The sequence below is a fragment of the Mustela putorius genome, unplaced genomic scaffold, assembly GCF_011764305.1.
Source record: "Mustela putorius furo isolate JIRA1106 unplaced genomic scaffold, ASM1176430v1.1 tig00000174_pilon_pilon_pilon, whole genome shotgun sequence".
Classification (NCBI taxonomy): Eukaryota; Metazoa; Chordata; class Mammalia; order Carnivora; family Mustelidae; genus Mustela; species Mustela putorius.
In genome coordinates this window covers 29,716,709-29,729,154 of record NW_025421304.1, presented here as the reverse complement: position 1 = coordinate 29,729,154, position 12,446 = coordinate 29,716,709, and the positions used below count along the sequence as shown (strand labels likewise).

At 50.8% G+C, this 12,446-nt stretch overlaps 1 protein-coding gene across 1 annotated transcript in view; it reads right to left on the bottom strand.

Annotated features, from left to right (window-relative positions):
• Positions 1 to 12,446, bottom strand: part of ZFHX3 (zinc finger homeobox 3) — a 187,550-nt gene that overhangs the window by 151,746 nt on the left and 23,358 nt on the right. Inside the window, 1 exon segment of the mRNA XM_045076247.1 lies at positions 3,894 to 6,652. Within this exon segment, the coding sequence (XP_044932182.1) occupies positions 3,894 to 6,606 (2,713 nt within the window). The 5' untranslated portion in view covers positions 6,607 to 6,652.

Here is a 12,446-nt window from a genome sequence, read left to right as displayed (position 1 = left end):
CAGATGTTGTGCAGGACAAGGTTTAAAGGGAACCAAAATGGTACAGGTTCAGGAAGTGGATCAAGACGGGTAATGGCACGCAAAGGTCAGCTCGCAGTTCCCGAAAAGAGTCTGCTCCTCCCTCTCCACCCCTGTTATTTCTCAGCTCATCACTGCCCTACATAAACCGGGGATGGGCTCTCATTCACTGGGATATTAGAACTGCAAACTCTTATTTCTATCATGAAAGAGCAGTCTTCCCTCCATTCCCGAGCAGCATACAGTCAAGCAGAACACTGAGCACTGGCTTCTGTGATTTACCTCTCCCCCAAACACATGCACATGGGAGCTACCATGTCCTCCCCTGCCCCTCCCCAAATGATACTCAGATCTGACCTTTTACTTATGGCTGGGCTGAGGTTACTTTTTTTTTTTAATGACTGATTATAATCGAAGTTAGTGGCTAATCAAGTAAAAGATTTCTTTTTTAATGATTTTCTTATTTACGCTACATGAGGCAACTCTAATGAGAAGATCAGTTACAGGTTCTACTGAGCAGTCTGGCTGTGTTTGAAGCCTGTGCACAATGTACCAAGCCACAGAAATCTTTTGCAACGTGCATTCCAGAAGGCTCAAGAAGCTTTTTGCTTGTCTCCTCCCTTGCCATCTCTGCTGGTGAGAGGAGCCATAACTAAGACATTCTTTTTAGGACAAGAAAAAAAAAGAGAGAGAAATAAAGCCTAAAAGCTCCATCCCTTAATGGGGACGAAGGCCAGATAGCATCCATGAAACACAAGCGGTGTTCAGTCAAAGCAGAAACTGCCCAGAGGGTAAGACAAGGAGCAAACATATATTTGTTTCTGATGCCAACCACCTGAAGCATCAGATTTTCCCCACTTTTTAAATTTAACCTCAGCACATCAATACTGCTCTAAAGAGAAATTCAGCTGTCACTTGCTGGATGCCTGAGTAAAAATGAGAAATCCTCCAAACGCACAGAGGACATAAGTCCCTATTCCCATTTCAAGCTCTTGAAATGCAAATCAAAGACAGACACTGAGAAGCAGTGAAATGAAGGCGACAGGCAAGCCAAAACTCCAGAGGAGAACGTACCTTGGAGGAACAAACCCAAGGCTTAGACTCCTACAGATCTGCAGAACAAGAAGGAACCAGATCAGCCCCCCGCAAGAAGTGGAGGAACCTCACCCAATGCGGAGGAAGTTAGGAAAAGCGCCCCCTGGAAGTGAAAACTCAGCAGGGGTTTTACTCTTGAGCGAGGGGGCACCCATGTCTAACACTAGAATTTACACTCTGCCACGAGAGTCTGCGTCTGAGAGGCACATGGATTAAAGACAGCTTCTAGACTCAAAGACAGAAGCAGAGGATCTACTGAAATCTCAGGCAGGTGTCCTATAGCCAGTCGGCTCCCGGGGAAAAACGCAGACACCTCTGTAAGCTACCTGATTCTCAGGGCTGGGCTAAACTTTATCATGTAAGGGGATGCCTGGAAGGATATCTGCAGATGCCCTCCAGCCTAGTATCTTATCTACAAATGGCAGCACACCCTACCAGACCAGACCCAAGGGTGCTGACCCTCTCCTCCAAGCCCTCCAGGAAGAAAGCATCCCCGGAATCAGCATCTGCTTGGGATCACAAAAGAGAAGGTTCTGTCAAAGGAAGGAGTAACTTGGTAAGTAGAAGTGGATTTCACAAGAATGTTTCTCCCCCTGCAGAGCCCAGGAATACCTAGTTAATACCTACAGCCTTTTCACAAGTGGCCTCGTGAAGGATCCTAGGGCTGCAGACAGAACTGACCGTGATGGCCCTTTCACATTCGCATGTGTTGGCCTCTGCCGAGGTCATAGCACTTACACCTAAGGCCTTGGCGCATGCGCTCTCGTACCCACACCCCCACTCAGGCTGCCAGGATAAAGCAGTTGTGACTCTCACTCTATCTCAGCAGCTCTTGGGGCCTAAGGTGGACACAGGAGGTTTCCAAAGACACACCTTGGCTGATAAGCAGTAACCCTGAAAATTCAAGGGCCTATGCTTGGCTGACCTGGAGAAGGTCCTTAGAAGGAAAAGCTCTGTTCTCTTTTAAAAAAAATAAATGAAGTATGGGTCTGCTATGTACATCCAGAACACAGGGATCCATTCTTGTCTCTTTTGCACCTGCCATATGCCCATAATGCATGGTGCCCCGCGGACTCACAGAGAGCTGGTATAAAAAGCACAGTATTTTTCTATTGCTTCATTCAAGCCTTACTCAGAATTACTGGTTTTCAAGGTAATTAAAAAGATCTCACTTTGACCCAGTATGAACCCATCCATTTTCTGTGCCTTCATTCCATTTACATCAGATTTGATTTACTCCAAGATCTGCCTCCCCAAGATTTTAAATCTCCAGATGAGAAAACCCCAATTCCCACAGGCTTTAAAAAAAAAAAAATGTCTTACAGTACGAGGCCATCCCTTGGTGTATATCCCCTATGGTTCACTCGGGGGACAAATAAGATGATTGATCCCTATGCATCCATTATTAACCAGTTGGTGAAACATTCTTCAAGTCGTTTGGTAATAAAGGATCCACAGGTCAATATTCCAAAATAGAAAACAAGAATTAAAGTAGCAAGGATCCAAATTTAAGTGCATAGCAGGAAAAACAAATTAAGTGCTATGAAATATAACTCATCAGCAGCAATTAGGACTAAAACACCACACAAAGACATGCCAACTGGGATTAACCTAAACCACCAGAATAAAGGTACTTGCTCACACTCTGTTGCCGAGAACAACTTATTCTCATGTCAGGAAGGGACTACTACTTCAGTCAGGCCACCATCACTGGTCCCAGGAGATTAGCAGGGTTGGGGGATGGAGACCAGGCAGTGCCCATCTGAGGCAAAGGTAGGTGGGGGAAAAACAGCCAAACCATCACAATGGTCCTCGTGGAACTGATTCGCACGTTTTCTCGCTACAGAGACTCTCCCCCAAAAGTGCTCATGATCCTTTTCATGGAAAGACTCATGGCTTTTGGCATCCCAATCCTATCCTCTTGACTCCATTCTAGAGCTATGCAGCCAGTGGGTAAGACAGGCTGTCTGGACACAGCCAGCTCACGTTCTCTAACATGGGTTGTTTTCTCATGGTAACAAAGGCTCCTCCAACAGATTTTAAAACTTTGCTCTTTCTGATGTACGGTTTTAGAATTTACTCATTGTTCATCTAGCACACCATTCTTTATGGTTGCCTCAGGGCAACTGAATTCCCAACTATACTTATCCCTGACAACTCACGCAAGACAATAAAGAAAGGCAACGGGTCTCTTGCATCGAGATCCTCCTCATGAATACACTGGAGAAGTTTGCAGAACATATCTGGATGGCTCCCCGCTCCGCACAGAACCAGCCTTTGGTTATGTGAATAAGGTACGCTACGGTTTCGAGCTGCTCTTAATGGAGAGGACTGTCCCTATTTAAAACCTGAGCTGCAAGTTTCCCAAGTCACAGCAAACATTTAACGGACCCCGAAAGTTTCGGATGAATTGTGGCGATTTTTCAAACTGCGGAAGGGTCGAAGAAAGAGAAGACGGGAAGAGAGAGGGAAGTCGACCAGAAGCCCGACACTAGAGGCAACACTGAAATTTTCATCCCGGACCGTGGAGCCAGAACCAAGTCGTGTGGCTGCTGCACGGGTACGATCCTCCATACGCACACCAGAAGGGCTCCTCGAGAGAAACAGCTGATGGTCAGACACTCACGTCCACACAAAACCAAGTCTTGCAAAAAGAACCATCAGAGCCAAATCCGCAGGACGTGACAGAACGAACCAAATCAGCGGGACCTCGGTCTATCCTCACTGCTCCCCTGTTCACCTCAAGTCACGAGAACACACGCGCACGCGCTCAGCCTCACCTAGAGCAGGCGTCATGGCGGCCATGGGCCCGGCGGGGTCCAGCTGGAATCCGCTCATCATGAACTGCGCGTCCGAGGCGGTGCTGTCCATCTTCAGGTTGGGCAGGTTCATGTTCTGGGCCAGGTAGTACTGGTAGAGCTCGGCCTCGGCGGGCGACGGCAGGCTGCCGAGGCCCAGGTGGCGGTTGTGCTGGATCTGGGTCATGTTCTGCTGCAGGAGCATCATGTTGTGCATGTGCTTCTCGCTGGTCATGTGGATGCGCAGGTTTCTGGCCACATTGGTCTCGTAGTCGCACACCTCGCACCGCCAGGTGGGCTTGGTTTTTGGTTTGGTGGGCGAGGGGGCCCCGCAAGAGCTGCCAATGTTGGCCGCTGCGGCCGCAGCAGCGGCCGCCGCGGCCGCCGCCCCGGCGGAGTGGCTGAACACCTGCTCCCCCCCTCCGTTCTGCAGGTTCTGCATGTTGTTGAGATGCTTGTCGGACTGCATATGAATACTGAGGTTGCCTTTGGTAGTTGTGGAGTAGTTACACACCTCACAGCGGAAGGGCTTGTAACCACAAGTGTAGCTCTCGCCTCGCGCCAACCGGGGGTGGGGCTGCCCACTTTTGCAGTAGACACAGGAGCCCCCCGGCTCCGGGTGCTTCTCCTTCATGTGTGCCTCCAGGGTCTGCTGGTACTTATAGTGCCAGTTGCACTTGGGGCACTTAAGTGTCTTACACGAGTTACGAGAATGCATCATGGTCATGTGGCCGCCCAGCGAGCGGGAGGAGCCCAGGACCGTGTCGCATTTGGGACACTCCACGCCGCTCCCCGAGGGGCATTCCCCAACCCCAAGCTCGCAGAGGGAGCCAGCGTGCTGGTGATGGGGGACAAAGCCCCCATCGTCGCCCTCTGTGCTTTCATTTGGTTCTGGTGCTGTGGCATTGTCTTTATTGGCACTTTCGTCAGCAAAGTCCAGCCTCCTGCCGCCCTCTGCCACATTGGCCCTGACGCCCTCACTGTTAAAGCTTAAACGATTCCTCCTGTTCGCACCATCAAAGACAACAAAGGAAGAAGCAGAATTAGAACTAGTAGAAGCTGCGCCCCTCGACAGGGTCTGGAGCACATTAGGCATTAAGGGGGAGTTAGAAATGCTTTGGTTTGAGAGAGCAAGGTCCTTTTTGCTGCTGCTACCTGCCGTGGCCCCAGACTCCTCATGGGGCCTGTCCTCCAGTTCGTCGTCCAACTCGCCTGGAAAGAGTCCTTTGCAACCCTCGTCTTCCTCCTCCTCTTCTTCCTCCTCTTCCTCTTCCTCCTCCTCCTCCGCCTCTTCCTCCTCCTCTTCCTCCTCCGCCTCCTCCTCGGCTGGCTCTGCTTTCTCGGAGAAGCAATCAGGATCGCCCACTTCTTGCTTCTCTCCTTCTGCTGCCCCAGAGTCCTTGCCCTCTGAGGATTTGGTAGGACTGGAGGCCAGAGGCCCCAGGGGGACTGAGGTAATGGGGGTCTTCAGGACCGAGCTGGTGAGCCCGCCAAGGTTCAAGAGGGTGCTGGGGGTCAAGATACCAGCCTGGGGCTGCTCGGGGCCCGCAGCAGAGCCAGCTGGGAGAGCCTCCTCCCCTTCCATTCGAATGCCACTAAATTTCCCATAAAAACTGTGTCCGGGGCTTATGAGGTTAGCTGTGGAAACTAAAGGGTGTTGAAAGTTTTTGTTTTTTGGTTCCAAAAAACTTACAAGGGGTTCCTTGTCTTTGCCAATCCCTTGGATGATAGCGGAGATGTTCTTATTGCTAAGAATTTTCCGCTCGTCTTCACTCAGGGTCATTCGATGGTCGTGCACCGCGTGGGTCACAAACGAACGGACGTACCCGAAGGACAGTTTGCACAAGAAACACATCAGGATGGGCTTCCTCTTGCCGTAGAGCACAAAGCCATCGAATTTGGACAGGTCCACATTGTTGGGAACATCTTTGGATACGCAGGAGCTTTTGGCAGAGCCGTCGCTGTTCAGGTAATCCTTGTTGCTTTTGTGTCGCACGTCAAAAACGCGGAAGCTGTGCAGGACGGGGCTGAGCCCCGTCAGGGCTGAGGTATTCGGGAAAGCCTGGTCTGGGCCCTCAAACCATTTCCCGAAGGATGAGGCTATGTGGAAAGTGTTGATGATCTGTGGGTAGACTGGTGCAGCACAAGAAGGGTCCCCTTGCTTGCCCCCTGCCCCGGGGAGAGAGTTCAGGAAGAGCGAAGGGAGAGGCCCGCTGCCGCTGCCACAGGCGCCACCGCTTTGGGTCAGCTGGCTCAGGCTCTCGACGATGTAGGCTGAGCCATCGGGCTGGTAGACGATCTCCCCAGCCAGGTTCTCCACATCACTCTCCTCGTCCCCCTCCTCACTGGTGTCGCTCCCGCTCTCCTCTCTCAGGGGGAGCGGGGGGCGCGCGCTGGGGCAGTGGTGCTCCATGTAGGTCTGGAGGCTGGCGAAGGAGGCCGAGCACTCGTTGCAGCTGACCTCCTTGCCGGCGGGCTCGGCGGCGGGGCCAGCCGGGGCGGTGCTCTCCGCGAGGCGTTCATTGAAGGGGGCCCTCAGGCTCTCCAGGGGCCCGTGGTTCTCGCTTGCGGACTGCTCCATGCTACTGGGTTTGTCGGGGAGGTGGGTGCTGTTGAGTTCAGTCCATTGCTGGTGCTGAGGGATACCGCACCCATTGTCCTTCCCCGAGACGACAGGCGAGTCACAGCCTTCCATGGTAAGGCCTGCGTGGAGCTTTCATTGCACCCAGTACGGATCGGACCTGAAGAGCAGAGGCAAGGGGGGGGAGAGGAGAGAGAGAGGGGGGAAGAGAGAGAGAAAGGAAAGAGGTTAGGAGGGCCGAGGCTAGGTCCCGCACAGAGCACTCTAACAGGCTTCTGTCCACACCCACAACAGAGACCGCAAGGGCAGCAGGGACCCCAGCGATCGCCCCACGCCGTCCAACGAACGTGCAGGAGGCAGCTGGCACCAGGTCTCTATGGCCAGGGTCTGTGGCAAGAGTGGGGAGCATAGGGAAGGGGGCACACAGGAGACCCCCTCTTTGTCTTCAGACTGTCGGCTGCTCTACCCCCTGGAAACTGGTTCGAATTTCCGTTCTTTGCAAGCACCGCGTTAGAGTCGGGGCCAGGCTATGGCCACAGAAGAGGACAGTCGCATCACCTCGCCGGGTCCCGCCGAGGACGCACAATGGCGGCCCTACTGCATACAGATGGCCGACACCAAGTCCTTGTTGGCTGACCCCATGGTCTGTGGGCCAAGGGAACACCAGGGAGGGACGGACGAGAGGACGAAGAGTCTGTACCCCCAGACAAAGGACGGTAAACCTGTGTGGGGACACGCTCGCTGATTTGGAGGTGAAGTTGCTGCCGTTGCTCTTACTGGCCAAATGTCTAGTTCGGAGCTCAAACGAAAGTGACTGAAGGCTGCACAGCTCAGAGAGCAAGTCTGCGGGGCCTGGACGTGCTCTGCCAGCCCTCGACAGGGACCGTGGCTACGTTCATCCTCTCCGGCTCTGGGAAGCACCATCCCATTTGACAAGCAGTACAACTGAGGCGCTAAATGTAAAAACGGGCCCAGTGCCACCCTGACACTGTGAACCAAACGGCAGATCTCCCAGATCCCACCTCCTCCCCCAAACCCACAGAACACTCTTGCTTGTGAGTGAGCTGGCTTCAGACCACGACTGTGATGGCACGAAATCTCAGCTCGACATGGCTGGGAAGCCTCTCAACTGGCGGCTCCCCGTCCAGCAGCATCGCCCTTGCCCTGTCTGGACAGGGCCCAGTCACCCCTGGTGTGGTGGTTTCTGTTGTCAGGGATCTTAGTGGCAAGCCAAGACAGGAGCCGGGCTCGGCCGGCCCCCCGTTCCACACCTGCCTCGGAGTTACTAGTAGCTGCGCAAGCAGCTGCCCTTCAGCCCTGGGGCTTTTCCGTTTCGGACTCCAAAGTGCCACTGAGTTGAATCTGCCCTCTGAGACTTCGCCTCCCCAGGGAGGGAGGCATCGGGCCACCCGCCACCTCTCTTGCTCCTGTGGTCACATCATCACAGGGGCGTCCCTTCCGTCCGGCATGGATCCTACAGGCAACTCAGCCTCTCGCACGGTCCTGATGGTTCGCCTGCAAATCCCAGGCCACCCTCCCCCTCGGCCTCCTTCCTGGAGAACTCTTGGCTGCTTCTCCACCCGTCTCATTCATACACATCGGAGGAAGGTTTTGGCTAGGTTCGGTCTCTCTCTTCCCGCACCCCACCCCCATCTGCCCATTCTTTTTTCATTTCTTGATTCTTGACTGCACAGTGAGCCAACAGCTCCCCCTCGGGAAAAATTGGGAAAGGCAGGTTTACCAGAAGTCTCTGGAGAAGTAACTTTTTGGAAGAATGTGTCCTCTATTTTGTTCAAAAAACACATGCGCACGCGCGCACACACGCACACCCCACCTCTCAAGCATGTAACCTCAAACTCCATTACAACCGAGTTCTGTGTGCCTTAGAAAAGACACAGTGATTTTTAAACAACGATGGCTACACTAAGCCAAACCAAACAGTAAATGCAGTGGGACTTCAGAAGGCTTAGCTGGCACACAGGTGAGAATCCAGGGGGCTCTTCTTATGGAGGTGCCTGATTGGCTGGACGACATCTGATTGACAGCTCGGGCCAAAAAGGTTGGCAGGCCTGAAGGGGCGGGAGGGTTAACAGCCCGATTGTAAAATCAATGTCATAAATGCTTGGTAAGTTACAGGAACATGCTGGAAGGGGAGGCCACGATTGATAAAGGAGAACAGCTTTGATGCTTCACTAGGGACCTGAGTATCGACAGCAAAGCCAATCTCCTCTCCAGCCTGGGCTAGGCCAGAGAAACCTGCAAGCGTTTACCAATTAATTGGTGGGCTTTTCTTGCTCTGCTCTCTCCTACCTCCTCCTCCACAAGCCATTCGGCTACATGACTGGGACTTTTAGAAACTCACCTAACTTTGTTTTCTGTAGCCAAGCAAAAGGTGTCAAGAAAGGATGACGCTGTGGCCACCTCTGAAAGACAGATGGCGCCCATGGTGGTGACACGTCTCCCCTGAGAGAGGCCACGTGGGATACCACTTATTCACAAGGAGTGACGACAGCCCATGAAGACACCAGTGGCCAAGAAGGATCCCACGTCACGGTCTATGCACTAGGCTTCCTTTTAATCCACGCTGGCCGTGACAAGCACAACCGTTTATAACCTTGCTAAACAAAGTGTGGCTCAGGGACAAGTGGCGCCGTTTTTCACCAGGGAGCCTGTATAATGCAGACCCACAGGCCCCACTCCAGATCAGAATCTGCATTTTAACATGATCCCCTGGGGACGGGCCCTAAAGCCTGAGCCACTCTCTGCTTCATGATGTCTTCACCAGATTGCCATCTTTTCCAGGCTCCGTGCCTGGACTGCCAGGTAAGCAGGTGGGGTCAGCCTTGGATTCCCCCACAGGTCCCAGAGAGGCGTAGGGACGGGATGGATGAGAAGGGACCTAAGGACAGAGATGAAGCAATCTCTTAAACCTGCCTGATCCTTCAGCTCAAGGACCTCAGGCTATCCAGAACTCTCCCACCCAGCCGGCTGTCCCTCTCACTCTGTTTATCAGCCAGTCAATAAGAAAAAGGTAGTTCTTACTTAAGGAGGCAGAAGTCAACTCGGCAGGTCGATCAGCACTCTGTCTGTAAACATGGTTTCCCGTAAAATCAATGATCTTCAGTTATAGAGGGCAGCCTGGGAACCCAGCGGGTCCCCACACTCTCACACACAGCCCCACCAGCAGCTCTGCTCAGACCCCCACCCCCTACCCCTGGCTCTGCACCCCTTTCCTCGTCCTTCACTCACGCCAGGGCCAGCTCACACATCACAAACCCACAACTTCTGCAGCCTGCTTCTCTTCTGCAGCTTATGACCCCCAATTCCCTTATAAACACAGACACATTCTATTCATGACCCCGCCACACCCCCGGGCAACATTGTGCTCAACATGGTTTTTGCAGTTATGTGCAGGGTTTGGAAAATTCAGTTAAATTTCAGAAGAACACATCTTCCCAGTAAGATCGTCAAAGGGAAGATACAGGACTGATCCAGTTCTCTCCGATTCATACTCTCTGCTTGGAGTTTAAATCTGCCATTTGAGAAGTCATCTTGTACAGAAAAGTTCCAACACCTTCCTCACGAGCCCCCACCCTTGCTCCTCACAAGTAACAATTCCTTTGGAACCTACCTGTAAAGGCCCCTTTACCTTTCTAACAGCAGTCTTTATTTTCCAAAGATTGTTTAAAATGATAAAACTCCCTATTAAGCTGGGCCACTAACAAAGTCATTTATCTCCCTCTTTCAACTGGGAAGATGTGAAAAGACAGTTTTGTTACATTCCTTTAAGGAGACGGGACTGGGTCTAATGCAACAGTTACCAGGAAGCTGGTGGGGCGGGGTGGGGGGGGGCGGTGGTGGAAGGCAGGATATAGTTATTAGGGAGGGGAGGGGGTTCCTGCTCTTCTCCAGCTTCCAGAGAATTAAACACGAACAGTCACACTGTGTAATTTTAAATTGTTAATTAGCACAGGGTTAATTAGGCGGTCCTTTCACAAGAGGCTGTTTGGCAGAAAACCAAGAAAAGAAACAAAGGGAAAGAAAAGAAAAACAGAGAATCCAGACTGGGAGAAACTGTTGCCTCCGCGAGTAACCCACGCGGCATCACCAGAAAGAGGAGACCCAGCAGGCGGGCCATTCTCCAGAAGCAGCCTGCTTTGCTGGAGCGGAAGCCAGGGGAGCACCATCTCCCTGAGCCCATTCAGCAAGAGCCTCAAAAAACGCACATGCCCTTTGACTCAGCAATTCCCCTATTCGAGGAAATCACCCAAGATACGCACAGAGATACAGTACTATTCATTATGACATTTTAACGGGGAAAAAAAGATGGAAATAATATGGCAAAACAAGGGGGTCTCCAAATAAATTATAGCGCACCAACATTATAAAACATCACTGTGTAAACAAACTACTTGTAGGCATGGGAAAATGATCTCACGGGATGCTAAGTGAGTGAAGCATATACAGGTCTGCGTATGGAGATACACAAGATTTGCATCAGAACTTTTATAGTGGTAACTGCTAGGGGATGAGGTTATGAGCGACTTCATTTCCTCCTTTGTATCTTTCTTTCCTGAATTTTTTAAAATGAGAACCATCCTGAGGGAAGCCATCCCTTCTTGAATTAGGCAGCATGTTAAGTCCTGCAGAGACCACACCACTTCCTAACCACGGTGTGAGATGGGTGCCACTTATATTCCTGTTTTAAAGACGGGAAAGCTGAGGTTCTGCAAACTATACAGAACTAAATGCTAAAACCCTAATTTGACTGTGCAGCCTGTGGTCTGAGCCACTCTAAGACATTCTTTTTTATTTTTTCCTTTTTTAAAGATCTTATTTATTTATTTGACACACAGAGAGAGAAAGTGAGCCCAAGCAGGGGGAATGGCAGGTAGAGGCAGAGTGAGAAGCAGGCTCCCTGCTGAGCAGAGAGCCCGACATGGGACTCAACCCCACGACCCAGAGATCATGACCTGAGCCGAAGGCAGACAGTTAACCAACTGAGCCATCCAGGCACCTGACATTTTTCTTTAATGTCTATTTCTCTAAGAGAACTCCAGAATGTCCTTATATCCAACATTCAGATTCAATCTTAATGGACCTGGGGACCATTCTAAGATCCTGGGAATCCAGGACTGCTATGTAAAAACCACGTGCCCATTTACAAACACTACCCTTTTTTGGAATGGTCGGGGGAGGAGAGTTACCTGGAGGTCTTCACACCCAGAAGGGGTAATGAGAGTGGTAGGAGGTGTTCAAGGAGTTGAATGACAAGCACATTATCCTTTTTTCTTTCTCTTTTGAGAAAACGAGGTAGATTCCAGAGGCCATAAACCAAAATATGTATTCATTCACTCATCCATTCCATATTTACTGTGTACCTACTATGTGTCAGATGCTAGGGCATCAATGATAAACAGATCTCAGTGTGTATTCTTGCCAGGGAGAAACCACAAAGAGAATGTTAAGTGATGAAAAGCACTCAGAAATAATATAAAGCAAGAGAAAGGGGAAGATTTATGTGTGTGTACATCCTTTTGGATAAAGTGATGATACTAGATTTAAAAAGGTATGTTGTACATTGTACAGTGCAAGTTCCCCCACAGTTTTAGAAAAGAGTTGATGGCTGCTGAACAGCATCTAGGGAAAAATTAGAAAGAAAAAAAAAAGGAGGTCCTGAAAATTAGCAATTAGCTGTAGAATCAGTAAGAACATTCACATAAAATAAACTGAAAAATAGCTTTACTTAGATTCAATGATCTGAGAAATGCATGAGAGAGGACTTTTTGATTTTAATAAGGTATCCTGAAGTTTATCATCTCCTCGTATCCAGGATGGCAAAATGTCTTTGAGATAATAAAGATTAGCTGATTTTGTGGCTAGGAGAACCTATTGCCTAAATGACCCACTCAAATGTCAGTGTGTCTAGTGGCATGCCTTGACCTTCTGTCTTG